This window comes from Artibeus jamaicensis, unplaced genomic scaffold (genome assembly GCF_021234435.1).
Source record: "Artibeus jamaicensis isolate MK-2021 breed Jamaican fruit bat unplaced genomic scaffold, CSHL_Jam_final contig_444, whole genome shotgun sequence".
NCBI lineage: Eukaryota > Metazoa > Chordata > Mammalia > Chiroptera > Phyllostomidae > Artibeus > Artibeus jamaicensis.
The window spans coordinates 8,979,269-8,994,681 of NW_026521831.1; the positions used below are offsets into that span (position 1 = coordinate 8,979,269).

General features: G+C 41.2%; 1 protein-coding gene across 2 annotated transcripts in view; it reads left to right on the forward strand.

Annotated features, from left to right (window-relative positions):
- Window positions 1-15,413, forward strand: part of TRIP11 (thyroid hormone receptor interactor 11) — a 63,264-nt gene that overhangs the window by 24,177 nt on the left and 23,674 nt on the right. Inside the window, exons 8-14 of one of the 2 annotated variants that reach the window (XM_037130232.2) lie at window positions 66-106; window positions 681-764; window positions 3,276-3,488; window positions 4,076-7,090; window positions 10,514-10,654; window positions 11,261-11,454; window positions 14,544-14,707. In XM_037130232.2, the coding sequence (XP_036986127.2) occupies window positions 66-106; window positions 681-764; window positions 3,276-3,488; window positions 4,076-7,090; window positions 10,514-10,654; window positions 11,261-11,454; window positions 14,544-14,707 (3,852 nt within the window). The remainder of the gene's footprint in view (window positions 1-65; window positions 107-680; window positions 765-3,275; window positions 3,489-4,075; window positions 7,091-10,513; window positions 10,655-11,260; window positions 11,455-14,543; window positions 14,708-15,413) is intronic. The other variant, XM_037130234.2, reaches the window with a different exon arrangement.

The following is a 15,413-nucleotide window of genomic DNA, read 5'->3' on the forward strand; positions in this document are numbered from 1 at the left end:
TTTAGGAGATAAGTATTCAGTTATTTTAAAGAAATTTAATGTGAGATCCGTTGTTTTGTTTACAGATGCTGGAAATGAGATAACAAGACTGAGTAATTTAAACCAGGTAAACTCATTTTAAGAGAGAAAGCTTTTGGCATTAGCTTACCAAAAAATGAGTATTTTGATTATTTATAGTTGCTTATTTTGTATTTTAACTTTTTTACAAATTCATGCGAATTTATCCTGAGAACATTTATCTTAATAATTTTATGTTTGCTCATTCATAACACACTTTTTGCATTATATATTGATAATTTTAAAGGTTGCATAATTGAAAAACGCAAATATATTTTTTTGAAGATTAATTTGACTAATGTTATATTTGAAGCAACAGTGGAAGCCAATCCTCTACCAAAGTGAGGAATGTATTTTGATTTCCCTTTATGATATTTAGGGAGTTGTTTCTTTTTCTTCTGATTATAGGTTATTTTGTAAATGTCTTTACATATATTTTTTCAAATGTAATAAAGAAATCTTCTCTACACATGTCTATAAAGTGAGTGACTGGCTTTTGCTTACAATTTTTATATATCACTAAAGAAATGCTGAGTAGAAACACACAGTTGTATAGCTTGCCCACTTTCTTGTAAACTGGAAACTTCCTATTATTTGAAACACTGTCTTTAACATGTTTATAGGATAATCTTGCTGAAGACAATCTGAAACTTAGAATGCGTGTCCAGGTGTTAGAGAAAGAGAATTCCTTGTTGAGTGAAGAAAAGGTGGGTGTAATGAAAATGGGGGCGGCATTGTAATGGTGTGTGTGTCCCATACCAGTCTCAGCTAAGGGCTGATTTTATAGGAATGGGTGTTTAGTTCTTGAGAATCCTGAGGAAGCTGATCTCATTGATGACTCGTAGGCCAGGTTGAAGTTCAGAGTATGAGAGGCTGGCCAGAGTCTATGTTTAGAGATAAGCCAGTGGGCACGGAGACACGAGCAGAAAATGTAGGTGAAGGTTCTTCTTCGGTTTCTGATGAAGTCCTGACGGCAGCAGCACACACAGGTGGGTCAGGAGTCAGAGCGGCGTGCTGCGGTGACCACGTCCTGCTTACCTGGCCCAGAGTGCCTCTGGTGTGGCGCACAGGGCTTTCTTAGAGGGGAGGGGTGACGAGGGGCATTCTCGGTGGTGGAAGTAGGGTCTCTGGCATATACGGGTAGCAAGGATAGCGTAAGATTCTGTGATGCCGTGTTGGGTGTGGGGAAAGGTAATTTTATGTTGTACCACTTGGGGAGCTAACTCCTTGACTAAGGCAGGTGTTTAAATATAGGGCAGTGATAAGCTGGTATTTATTACAGGCAAGTGTCTCAACTCAATTTAAGACCTTAATTTTTAAAAAGTAACACAGTTACTGATACACACATTGAGTAATACATTCTGAAAAACTTCAGGCACTGAGGCGGACTAGCCGTGCTTCTGTTGGCTGCCTCCCTCCCAAGGCCGCCTCTCCCCCCGGTTCCTTATATGTCCTGCCAGACTACAGCTGCGCGTGTACGATGGATACATCGTTTTTTTAGAGTACAAATACTTGCATACTGTTCGTACGTGCCTTAGCACACTTCGGACGTTCTCTCATGGGAGTATCTAGGCAGCGTTTCTCAAAGGGGTGCTGCACTCAAAGGCTGTTGCACTCAGCCTGGGACGATTCTTGGTCACGTAAACTGTCCTGTTCGTCGCAGGGCCCTCGTACCCACTTTTTGTGGCCCCTTAGCACCAGCCCTGTCTCTCAGTCATCTTTTGTGACTGTATCATAACTGTTTCCTCTGTTCTTTTCTGCTCCCCTTGCATTCTGCTCCTTTCAGTTACTTCTTTCTGTTAACTGGCCTAGGAGTTTTGTGTAGTTTGCAGTTCTCTACACATGTCCGATAGGGCTTGTAACTTTCTCGTGGTATTTTTGGATTTTGTAGCTATTTATGATAGCTGTTTATCCTTTCTTTTTATGTTGAATAATCCATTGTAACTCTTCCTTGAAATGTGTCTGCTCGCTGGTTAAAAATGCTGAAAGGCTGTATGTGATCTTGAGATCCACCTGGAAAAAGTTTTGTCGTTCTCCTAACTTTACAGATAGCTCTAAAAGGCATAGGAGAGTACTGTTTTCATCTTTCAGTTGTAATTCAGAATGGATGCTTGTGTTGGAAGAAAGGAATAATGAGAACTATGAGGCAGATATTCCAGTACAGTTTTCATTTGTTTCTTGCAAGGTGTATATTGAACTATGGAAATTTGAGATTCTTATTCACTTTAATGTATATTCCATAGAAATTTGATTTTTAAAAATATAGTAATGAAAGAAGGCATTGCAGCATTATCACACACATAATCAGAGGTTGAAATAATATTTTTAAAAATTTTTTTAAAGATTTTATTTATTTATCTTCAGAGGGGAAGGGAAGGAGAGAGGGAGAGAAACATCAATGTATGGTTGCCTTTTGTGCATCTCCTGCTGGGAACTGGCCTACAGGGAACAGGTCTGCAACCCAGGCATGTGCCCTGACTGGGAAGAGGTTGAAATAATATTGAAGCATTGAGAACTGTCCTACTTCTTGGATTTTGGAAGGAAAGCATTAAATACCAATAGAAGAGAACATAAATGCACTAAAAAAACACGCGTAGATATATCTTTACAAACATTGTTTGACAAGGGAGAACCTCGTATGTACTCAGCTTAGAAGGGAAAAAAAGGAAGAGAGGGTACTCTCTTGGTGAAGAAAAGGTTTCATGGTGACAGAAGCCAGTTAATACAGGAAATTCCTTTAACGAGGGAAAAGAAGCCTTTGTATTTTAATTAGAAGACACTTCTGAATGAACAGGTGTTGATTTTTCACATTTTTGTCTATGGCTGTTGGTGACCGGCTGTTAGGAAATGAAGCTGAGAGAGCCAGCCAGGAGATGGCTGGCTGTGTGGGAAAGTATGTTGTGGGCGGAGGGGTGGGGACCACAGAGAAGCAGCGGTGGGATGGGCTGGGGGGTCTCGGATGGCAGCATGTGTCTGCAGAAGCTAGAGTCAGAGGGCGAGGTTGTGGTCGTCCACTCCTGCCTAGGGTTGTAGAAACATTGTGTATACGGATGAAGGCTGTGGTTCATGAATTTTGTATGTGATTGCTGAAGTATTATTCAGTAATGTTTCTGACACAGCGTTTAAAATTGATTCCCAAAATTGTGTTCATGTTTTTATTCTCAGTGTCCCTTCTTCCAAATGATAGTGTATGTTGTTTTTCTCCTTTCTCACTTAAGGAAGGACTTCAAATATCACTTTTCAAACTAAACAATGAACATGAGGAAATGAAAAGTACAGCTGTAAAAGACATGGATTTGGAATCGAAATTACATGACCTAAGACGTGATTTGGAGGCAAAGGAACAAGAACTCAACCAGAGCCTTACTGAGAAGGAGATGCTGGCAGCAGAGTTGGAGGAGCTGGATAAGCAGAACCAGGAGGCTACAAAGGTAAGGAGCGCCATGTGAAAGACCGCGTGGCAGGACCTTCTGCTCAGGAGTCTGCGTACCAGGTTAACCAGCACAGGTGATCGGTGTGATTTAACTTCGCGTTCTAATGATACTTTGCTCATTGATGCTCTGGTTGTAAGAGGTTGGCGAAGTTTTTCTGTAGAGTGTTAGTAAATTTTTTCAGCTTTGCAAGCCATGCAGTCTTAGTTTCAGCTGCTCAACTCTGTTGTTATAATATATAAACAAATGAGCATGCGCTCTTCCAATAAAACTTTATTCACTAAAACAGGTGGCAGGCAGGATTTGCCCCATTAGCTATGGTCTGTTGACTCCTGCCCCATGTTTAACAGTTGAAATAAACAATGTATATTTTTACCTTCTTTAGTTTAAATTCTAATCTCTAAAATGATAAAATAGATTTGCTGTAAAATATTAGTAATTTTATGGGGATAGTTATTAAAGCATTTAAGAAGGATTAGAAATGTCAGGATTATTATTTTATTGTGTATGAAATTTTATTAAAAAAATTTAGGTACTAAAATGAGAGAATGTTTTAAAGTTAACATGCTAATTAATTTTTCTTTCAGCACATGATTTTGATAAAAGATCAGCTATCAAAACAACAAACGGAGGGAGATAACATCATCAGTCACCTGAAAAAAGAGCTAGATGATGAAAAAAAGAGAGTTCATCAACTCGAAGATGACAAAGTGAACATTGCTAAAGAGTTAGATGTGCAGAAAGAAAAGTTAATTCAGAATGAGCTGGTCCTGAATTGCTTGCATTTAGGCAAGCAGGAGCTAGAGGAGAAAATAGAAAATTTAGTAGATCAACTAAGTAAATCACAGAACAATAATTTAAATATCCAGAAGGAGAACCTTGAACTTAAGGAGCATATTAAGCATAAGGAGGAGGAACTTTCTAGAGTCAGGCATGAGTTTACTCAGCCTCTTAATCAAGACTCTGACAGTAATTTTAAGGATGACTTACTTAAAGAAAGGGAAGCTGACATTAGAAACTTAAGGCAAAATCTTTCAGAAGTAGAACAGCTCAATGAAAATTTAAAGAAAGCTGCTTTTGATCTCAAAATGGAAAATGAAAAGTTGGTTTTAGCATGTGGAGAGGTAAGACATCAGTTGGAAGAATCCCTTGCTGGTAACAGTCAGACTTCTCTAGAAAAAAACACTATTTTGGAGACTCTAAAAATGGAAAAAGGACAGTTAGAAGCAGAGTTGTGTCGGGCTGAAAAGAGACTGTTGGAAGAAGTGGACAAGTGTGAGCAAACCATTGAAGAGCTGTCGCGTGTGCGCGGGTTGAGTGCCGCGTTGCAGCTGGAGCAGGAGCGTCTGATGAGACTCAGCCAGGAGAAGGACTCGGAGATAGCAGCGCTCAGAAGGGACGTCCGGCAGATGGGTAGTGACCACAAGGCGGCTCAGAACATGCTGTCTTCCAGTTTGGAGGAGCGGGAGCATTTGGCAGGGCTCATGAACGAGAAAGAAATCGTTATTGAAAAGCTGAAAGAGAGAAGTTCAGAGCTCCAGGAGGAATTAGATAAACATACCGAGGCCTTAAGAAACACTGAAATTTTGAAGCAAACCTTAGAGGAAAAAGACAGAATTCTCGCATCTATGAAAGAAGAAAACAGTCACCTAAAAGAGGAACTAGAACGACTCAGGGAGCAGCAGAGCCGAGCGGCACCTGTGGCCGAGCCTAAAGCCCTGGACTGCATTACGGACCTGGAGTCGGAGGTGTCTCAACTGAACGTAATAAAGGGTGACCTTGAAGAGAAAATAAAACATCATCAAAAGGTAATTGAAGATCAGAACCAGAGTAAAATGCAACTACTTCAGTCTTTACAGGAGCAGAAGAAGGAAATGGATGCGTTTAAGTACCAGCACGAGCAGATGAGTGTCACACACACCCAGCTCTGTTTAGAGAAAGATGAGGAAATTAAGACCTTGCAAAAAACAATTGAAGAAATCAAAACCCAGTTGCATGAAGAAAGGCAGGGTGTTCAAACAGAGAATTCTGATATTTTTCAGGAAACAAAAGTTCAGAACCTTAACATAGAAAATGGAAGTGAAAAGCATGATTTATCTAAAGCTGAAACGGAAAGATTAGTAAAAGGAATAAAAGAGCGAGAATTAGAGATTAAACTTCTAAATGAAAAGAATATATCTTTAACGAAACAGATTGATCAGCTGTCCAAGGATGAGGTTGGGAAACTGACTCAGATAATCCAGCAGAAAGATTTGGAGATACAGGCTCTTCATGCAAGGATTTCCTCAGCCCCCTACCCACAGGACATCGTGTACCTTCAGCAGCAGCTGCAGGCCTTCGCCCTGGAGAGGGAGCAGCTCCTGGCTGTTCTGAATGAGAAGACTCGGGAGAACAGCCAGCTAAAAACTGAATACCACAAAGTGATCGATATCATTGCTGCCAAAGAAGCAGCCCTCATTAAGCTGCAAGATGAAAATAAAAAATTTTCTACTAACTTTGAAAGTACAAGCCAAGATATGTTTCGAGAAACTGTTCAAAATTTATCACGTATCATTCGAGAAAAAGACATTGAAATAGATGCATTAAGTCAGAAATGTCAGACCTTACTGACAGTTTTACAGACGTCCGGCACCGGTGACCAGGTGGGCGGCGTTAACAGTAATCAGTTTGAGGAGCTTCTGCAGGAACGCGACAAGTTAAAACAACAAGTAAAGAAAATGGAAGAGTGGAAGCAGCAGGTGATGACCACAGTACAGAACATGCAGCACGAGTCAGCCCAGCTTCAGGAGGAGCTCCATCAACTTCAGGCACAAGTTTTGGTGGACAGTGACAATAATTCAAAGTTGCAGGTGGACTACACTGGTCTGATCCAAAGTTACGAGCAGAATGAGACCAAGCTCAAAAATTTTGGGCAGGAATTAGCACAAGTCCAACACAGTATAGGACAACTCTGTAATACCAAAGATCTTCTTTTAGGAAAGCTTGACATCATTTCCCCTCAGTTCTCTTCCGGATCATCGCTCACTCCCCAGTCGGCAGAGGCTCGTGGAGCAGTTCAGTCTGAAACACCAAGTGAGCCTTCTCAGCAGGAGTTGGAAGAGCTCAGAAAGTCGCTGGATGACAAGGATGCAACTATTCGAACTCTCCAGGAGACTAACCACAGGCTGTCCGATTCAGTGGCTGCTGCCTCAGAGCTAGGGAGGAAAGAACACGAACAAGCAGGGGCAGAAATTAGGGAGCTGAAGGACAAACTAGACGTTCTGCAAAAGTCCCTGAAGGAGAAAGACCTCTTAATCAAAGCCCAAAGTGATCAGTTACTCTCCTTAAATGAAAATTACACCAACAAGGTAAACGAAAGCGAGCTGCTGAGGCAGGCGGTGACGAACCTGAAGGAGAGGATATTAAACTTAGAAATGGACATTTGTAAGTTAAAAACGGAAAATGAAAAAATAGTGGAAAGAAACAAGGAAAAGGAAACAGAGTACCAAGCACTGCAGGAGACCAATACGAAGTTCTCTGTGATGCTGCAAGAAAAGGAGTTCGAGTGCCACTCGGTGAGAGAGAAGGCCCTGGCTTTCGAGCAGCTGCTGAAAGAAAAGGAGGTACGTCCGGCTGGTGGGTGGTGGAGGATGGTGGATGGTGGAGGATGATGGCGGGTGGCGGATGGCGCGTCATGTGTGGAGGGAGGCGGGCAGGGGGCAGGGTTAGTTACTGGGCATTTCCAAATATTTTAAAATACTGGGTTAATTTCTTTTCACCCTGTTAAATAGAAGAGGTTAGTAGCAATTAATATTTTTCTTCAAAAAGTAGAAATGTGTTACAAGAGGAAACTTTGAAGTTAGTACCAAATTTTAGGCATATTTCAGTAGGTGCTAGTCATGGTTAACATTTCAGAAGTTTTTAATGAGAATGTAACATAATGAGAAACTCTGTGAAGCACATGCTAGGTCTTTGACAGTCGGTGTTAAGAATACTGCCCTGGCCAGGTGTCTTGGTGAGAACATGGTCCTGTACATCAAAAGGTTGCAGGGGACGTACCTAGGTTGCGGGTTTGGTCCCCAGTTGGGGCTCGTACAGGAGGCAGCTGACTGATGTTTGTCTGTCTGTCTCTGCCTCTCCTCCTCCCTCTCCCCCTCTCTCTTCCTTCTAATCTCTCTAAAACCAATAAACATATCCTCAAGTGAGGATTACAAAAAGATTGAAAGAATATATATGTTTTATCTTGTGACACAGTAAGCACTTGTGTGTGTGTAAAACTGAAAAGTTTCAGGAATCAGAAATTACCTTTACCGTATGTGATGCTCCGTTAACAAAAAGGAAGTGCTGATGACCCATTAAGATGATTTTTATGAATCAATGAGGCAGAACCTGGTGTTAACAAAACATCAGCCACGAGTGGTGCTTTTCACACAGCAGACTCGAAAGTACTCTACTCCCAACTCTGCCACTGGTGTGACTTTGGGTGTCTTTGACCTTGTTGGTTTGTTTCTGCAATCAGAATGGAGGATTGTAGCAGCTACATATTTAAAGTATCAGGAGTTTGGATATATTTAAATCTTTACACGCAGTTGATTTTGATTGTGATAAGAATATATCAAAGACCTTGTAGTACTTCATATTTTGGTTATGCTTAGTGCTCTGATTTCTGTGGTATTAGTAATAGAAGTTTGGGAAAGAAATGAGAATATTGAACAAGAGCTTCTTGAACAGTTAAGTGCTGCGAGGTATGTGATACAAAATGATTTAACTTCCTTTGCCAGTTAAGTTCTCTCTTAGAGTCTTGGATTCAAGTTTGGGAAGGCTTCATGTGCTGCGCACTTCGGTAAGGGGAGTCGTTTCCCCTGTGCCATCTGACTGAGTAGGTGTAGCTTCTGGGCTTCCCGGGGCACTGGTCTGCAGCTGGCACGAAAAAGATCTTTCTGGTGCGCAGTAACCGAGGTGGGGTGTGGTGTCTTAGGGCTGGCGGGTCATAACAGAGGAGTGTGGGACAGGGAGGTGTTCTTTTTGAGTACACTTTTTCCTTTTGGAGTTTTAGCCCCTTACACAATTTAGTTCTATTTCATTGACATTTATAGATCTGAAGTATACAGATTTAATTAAGACTCACCTTTCAGGAAGCTCCCTAAGCCAAAATTAAGTGCTTTATTACTCGAAGGTAATTAGTGTACATTAATTTTTCCCAGTACTCTATGTAGTTGAAAAATACCTTTATTATATTTTGAATATAATAAATAACATCTCTTTTTTTAGAATGAAAGGGGTGTTCTCAATAGGAGTCTTTAACTCTTCCAATCACTTTGTTCTTTTTTCAATCACTTGGTTTTTTTCTGTAATATGGAAAAAAATTTAATTGAAAAACGACTTGGAAACTCCTGGCCTCACTATCGAGGAGAGAGTGTTAAGATAAAAGGAACAGATGGTTTTACGTTTTGGCTTAGCTTAATTTATGTTGGGGGCACATTATATATTAAGGGAATGGAAAGTTTCCGTGAAAAGTTGAAATAACACTAAGTATAGATTCACACAACATGCATATTTAAATAGCCTGTCACTTTTTGTGCTTTTCAGAAATCCAGCTATCATCTTAATTTCATGGCCCTACTTTTGCAATGGTTATCTTTTTTTTTAAGATTCTATTTATTTTACTTTTATTTTATTTTAAAGATTTTATTTATTTATCTTTAGAGGGGAAGGGAAGGAGAGAGGGAGAGAAACATCAATGTATGGTTGCCTCTTGTGTGTCCACTGCTGGGAACTGGCCTGCAACCCAGGCATGTGCCCTGACTGGGAATCGAACCATGGTTGTCTGGTTCGCAGGCTCGTGCTCAATCCACTGAGCCACACCAGCCAGGGCCTTATTTTACTTTTAGAGAGAGGGGAAGGGAGGGAGAAAGAGAGGGAGAGAAACATTGATGTGAGAAACATTGATTGGTTGCCTCTTACTCGCCCCCAACTGGGGACCTGGCCTGCAACCCAGGCATGTGCCCTGACCAGGAATCGAACTGGAGACTTTTTGGTTAGCACTGGTGTACAGTCGACTGACCCACACCAGCCAGGGCGCAATAGTTATCTTTTTTCTGTTATCTTTAATAGATTGTACTTGTGTAGAATACAATCAAGAATAAATTTCCCGGCCTGACCCGTGTAGCTCAGTGGATTGAGTGCGGGCCTGCGAACCAGACAATCGCGGTTCGATTCCCAGTCAGGGCACATACCGGGGTTGCAGGCCGGTTCCCTGCAGGCCAGTTCCCAGCAGGGGACGCACTAGAGGCAACCATACATTGATGTTTCTCTCCCTCTCTCCCTCCCTTCCCCTCTAAAGATAAATAAATAAAATCTTTAAAAAAAAAATAAATTTCTCCATACAGCAAGATACTATTCCAGAGTTGCTTTCATTCATTAAATTGTTGACAAAACATTCTTTTAAAATAGTCGTGCCCGTGGAATGACGGACTGTGCCCCTCTGCCAGTGTGTTGACCGGCACTCACTCTCTCCAACGGCAGCTGCGAATGTCTCTCTGATGAGTGGGGGGGACGCACACTCTCACGCTTGTTTTGAGTGATTTGTGAGCACTGTTGTTTAGGGGAGCTTTGAACAGAGTGTGTCTTTTGAGTTCTTTTAAAAATATCTCTAATAAACTTTAAGAATCATTTGAGATTATTAGAAGAGTTGCAAAGACTGTAGAGTTTCCACGTACCTCACACCTAGTTTCCTTTGTTCCATTACACTCGTTACAACTCCTGAGCCCGTGTTGGTACATTACTGTTCACTGAAGTCCATACTCCATTCGAACGGCCCCGATCCCTTGAGGGACGGCCTCTCTGCCCCAGCACGCCCCCAGCACGCCCCCAGCACGCCGCGGCACGGTGGCACGCACGCTCAGTTTCCTTTAGACTGGCTGTCCCTCAGACTTGCCTTTTTTGGTTACTTTGACATTGGTAGCTATGTTTTAAAACTAATTAATGAAGAACTGTCTTTTTAAAATGTATTTCTGTTTAAAGCTGAAGTTATTTCTTTCCTAAAGGGTGAGACTGGGGAGTTGAATCAGCTTTTGAACACAGTTAAGTCAATGCAGGAGAAGACAGTTACGTTTCAGCAGGAGAGAGATCAAGTCCTGTTGGCCCTGAAACAGAAGCAGATGGAAAACACCGCCCTGCAGAAGGAGGTACACTCTAGGCAGGCGGCACTTCCAACACTGGCTTTAATAGCGACTAAGTAAGAAAACTGTAAAGATTATCACCTGAACCGAATTGTTTTCGTAGGCGACTGTTGTGGAGTCTTCCTCTCATGTGCTGTGGTAGAATTTGGAACTCTCAGAATGCATTTTATTTCATTTTTTCAAAGTGAAAATCATGGTGTAATCATTCATGTTGTATACCTGAACCTAAAATATACCTTGATTTTTTTAAATAAAAAAGTGAAAACCATGACATAACGTGGATGTAAAAAAAAACTTCCTGCTCATAAAATTTGGGAAAAACAAGATTTACTGAAAAAGTAGTTCTGTGACAAAAAGCTTAGTACTTTGTATAATTTCATTTTCCATTATAGCCACAGGACCAAGGTCTTACAAAGTGAACCTCCCAAATGAATGTTCAAGATGATTTCAGGAGACATTTTTTCCCAGCATAAATATACCTCTTGCAGTATGAGAAACTAGTTTACAGTTAATATACTTCAACGTGGGGGAAGTTTTTGATAACAGTGGCTTGTGGGATAGAGGGGCGGGAGCATTTTGTAGAAGAAAAATAAAAAAATGTCCTCTATCTAGGCTCAGCATTTACGTGACAAAGAATTACGCTTAAATCAGGAGCTAGAGAGGCTACGGAACCATCTTTTAGAGACAGAAGATTCTCACACCCGCGAGGCTTTGGCTGCGGAAGACAGAGAGGCGAAGCTGAGGAAGAAAGTCGCAGTGTTGGAGGAGAAGCTACTCTCGTCCTCAAGTGCAATGGAAAATGCAAGGTACCTCTCATTTCCTTAGCCTTGATGTTGACCCTACGCTCGAGTATGAGAGTCAGTAAGCATTTTTTGTATTTTACCCCATTTTATTCTCACAAAATGTGTGATCTCTGTTTTACTAATGAATAAACTCAAAGAGGTTTACCAACCTTCCACAGGTTAAGGGCTTCACACTCAGGTTTAGCTCTTAACCGGATCTGGCATTCAGAGTGAGGGCCTCTGAGTCTTAACCGTTACCCTGGATACTTGCTTCTCATAATTTTTGGAGTTTAGATGAAAATACCAACTGATTGAACTGGCTTTACTTCTAAAAGAAGTAATTTAGCTAAATTTTTGTAATTTTATTTTAATTAAATGATCTAAGGTTGAACAAGGTTTGGCTCTAAGAAGGGAGGGAGTAAAGGAAGTAGCAAGGTAAAGATCTAGGTTAGTGTGAATTAACTCTTGGTTTATTAGAACTTTTGAGTAGCCAGGGCCCTACTTATATAGTTAAAAATTTTATTTCTCTCAATAAAATGTCTTTTTTCTTATTATAAAACATATTTTTCACTTAAAAGCACATAAACCAAAAGAACATAAAGCCACAGTCCCACCCACCCAGAAATAATCTTGCTCTTTGTGTCTTTATATGCTCTGATATATTTGTGTACATATTACGTATTTTTAAAGCAAACTAGAGGTCATATATTCATACTGTTGTGTAACCTGCGTCTGTTGCTATGAGTACCAGTACACACTAAGCCGTATGTTCTGGCAGTATCGTTTCATGGCTACATAGTTACCATTTTGGGGATTGCCATAATTTCTTTAATCCAGTTGTTTATTTTTGGACATGTAGAGTGTTTCAACTTTTCAGAATTACTAGGAGTGCTGTCAAATTTTAAGATAGGTATTTTTTGTTATGACGGATTATTTCCTCGGTGTAAAGTTTTAGAAATGGAAGCTTGGTTCAAAGGGTATTTTTAAAGCTTCTGAAATATATTTCTAAATAACCTTAGAGAAAAATTATGTCTGCTTTTATTTCCATTACCGTTATGCATGTATTTTTATTTGTTTACTGCACGTTACGCTAACAGAGCAGTGAGAAGATGGTAGATAAACATCTGTCTGCAAGGAGCTGTGGGCAGGAGAAACCATGCTTCAGAGGGTTAACTGCCCCCCCGCACGGTAGGGCACATCATTGCGTCACACTCAGAAAACTCGTGTAAAGTGAGAACAGTGGGTGATTATCTGTGTGTGTTTCACACAGACAGAAGTGCCAAGACACCCTCAGGCTGTGACCTTGCTGTCTCACTTTTTGGGCCCTGTCTGCTCTGCCCTCACTTGCCCATCATGGTAATTGCCAGAGTGCCCATTGCTGAGCGCTGTGGCCTTGGCACTCCTTTGTATAGTCCGTGGGGCCCCGTGGTTTGGGTCCAGGCCATGTACCACCTCCGCCTCATTTCTTACTGTAGTCCACGTCCCACCAAATTGTAGTACTCAGTTCTCCAGATACGGCCACTGGTTTTCTGTTCCTTTTTCATTTCATGCTCTTTCTTCTGCCTTAAAGTGGGCCTGCTCTATAACAGTTCTTCTGTTAATCTCACCTATTCTTCAGGTAGCATTTCCTTCCTAAAGAATGCTTTGTGTAGCACCCACGTCCTCGAGTCCAAAACCAAACCCTGGGGTGATATTTTTTCCTTTGACCCTGCATAATATTTTTGTGTCTTTGATAGGGCGCTTATATTTTACAGGGAATTGTTGACTCATCTTACACCTTATTCCACCCAGTGGAATGTAAGGTCACTGAGGGCAGGAAGGATGCCATTTATATCGTGCCCTTCCCACAAGCATACATTCTTACACATAGCTTAATAGATCGTCAGCAAATACTTGTTTTGTAAGTAACACAAGTCTACAAACCAGACTATGGTGTTTGAGTCTTTACCTAACAACACTACGACGTGGTAACCTGTTAACCTCCTGAGTGGCCGGCCTCACAGCTCCTTTCATCTTTACAATCTCCCTTTGAGTGCTTTTCCAGTCAGCAAAGTTGAATAGAACTCGGACATTTGAAGGCAGTTGTCTGTTGGTTATCAATTTACTGCTTTTGCCACAAGAGGGTGCAGTTGGGTAAAGTTTCTTCTCAAAATATTAATAGCTGTTCTAAATGGGCTTTGATGGGCTGCCCATGAGTAAGAATTTAACTGGATTATTAAAAACTCAGGAAAGGCTTGCAGTATTTTGTATGTAATAATTATAGTATATCAGTGACTCGAGTCTGCATAGGTATTAATGTAAATCTCTTAGGGAACTTTGACTTATCATTTGGGGCAGTTGTAGGGGTTATTTAATGTGTAAGAAAGATAATGGTAAAGGATAATTAACTAGTAATCAGAGCAGTTAGTCAGTGCTCTCACCTTAGGAAGGCTGTGATTTCACATGTTAAAAGCAAGGGGGTGTCAGAATTCGTTGCTTATTGGATTTGGAAGCTGGATAAAATGATTTCTGAGGTTTCTTATAACTTACAACTTGATGATAAATTACATTCTAGAGTTTTAGCCTGGAAACAGGAAAGTTGCAGGCTATTTATAAATTTTCCTTATGGTATGACATTTCTTGTCTAGCCCTGCACTGTCTTTATTCACAGGAAGGATGGTTGCATTAACCAAAATAGGGAGAATGAAGATCAGAGGCACTCCAAGATTCTTTGAACTCTAACTGGAATGTAATATAATAGAATGTAGGGAAGGTCAGATTCACGGAGACAGAAAGTGGGATTGTGGTTGTGGGGGAAGTGGAGCTACTGTTTAATGAGTGTGGTGTTTCAGCTGGGGAGGAGGCCAGGAGTGCTGGCGGGGGATGGTGGAGACCGTTGTGCAATAATGGGAGTGTCCTCGGTGCCACTGAACTCCGAACTTAAAAGTGATTAAAGTAGTAAATAATATGTGTATTTTACCACAATAAAGAAAGTAGGAAAGAGACTTCATCTTATCAAAGTTACCTAAATAGTGTGAAATCTAATTTGCATTTAATCCAAAAATGTAGGGAAGGTGTTTCATGTTGTAAAGTGCCTAAATAGAAACAGTTTGATTTTTACTCTTTGTTTGAAGCCATCAGGCCACTTTGCAGGTAGAGTCACTGCAGGAACAGCTGAATGTCGTCTCCAAGCAGAGGGATGAAGCTGCCCTGCAGCTCACTGTGTCCCGGGAGCAGGTGAAGCAGTACGCGCTGTCGCTCTCCAACCTGCAGATGGTCCTGGAGCACTTCCAGCAAGGTGAGCGCGGTCCGTCCCCCAGTGAGGAAAGGTTACCATCGTTACTGGGAAGTTGGGCTTGTTCCGGTGCTGTTTTAGATTAGATGTGGGGATGTGGGCGTCTTTGAAAGGGTGCCCACTTGTAGGGGGGAAGATATGCAGGCATTAACCAGTTAATTTAGACTGTTTTTACAATTAAACTAAAATTTGTCTTAGTGCTACATGACCAGTTAAGGTAAGGGGGACGTGGAGAGGACGCTCCTGCAGTCATGCGTGGGACCCAGAGGAAGAGTGTCGGGCTGAGGAAAGGGGGTTTGGTATGAGGTCCAGCTGGAGGCTGAACCTACTTAAAGAGTTGACTGTCAGTAATCACTCTCCTCTGAAAAGCACAGGTCCTGTTCTTGCCTCTTCAACTACAGTTTGAGGGAACTATTTTCTAGTCCAGGTGGGAAGTAATTTTTTGGAGACACAGTAACGATGATAACCGAATATGCTTTTTCACATCTACCCCCCTCAGAGTTACTCCCCTCTGAGATCATTTATGCATCCATTTGTTTATTCATACACTTAGTAATATTGGCAGTGAATTATATGCTGGTGGCGAGCAGAATGGTGATTGGGGGATGTGAGGCTAATGGAGCAACAGGAGTTTCAGCTTTGTGCCTAAGTAAAACTCTGAACTTGAACACTGTAGACCTTCAGGGTTACTCTTGTGGTTGAAATCTTG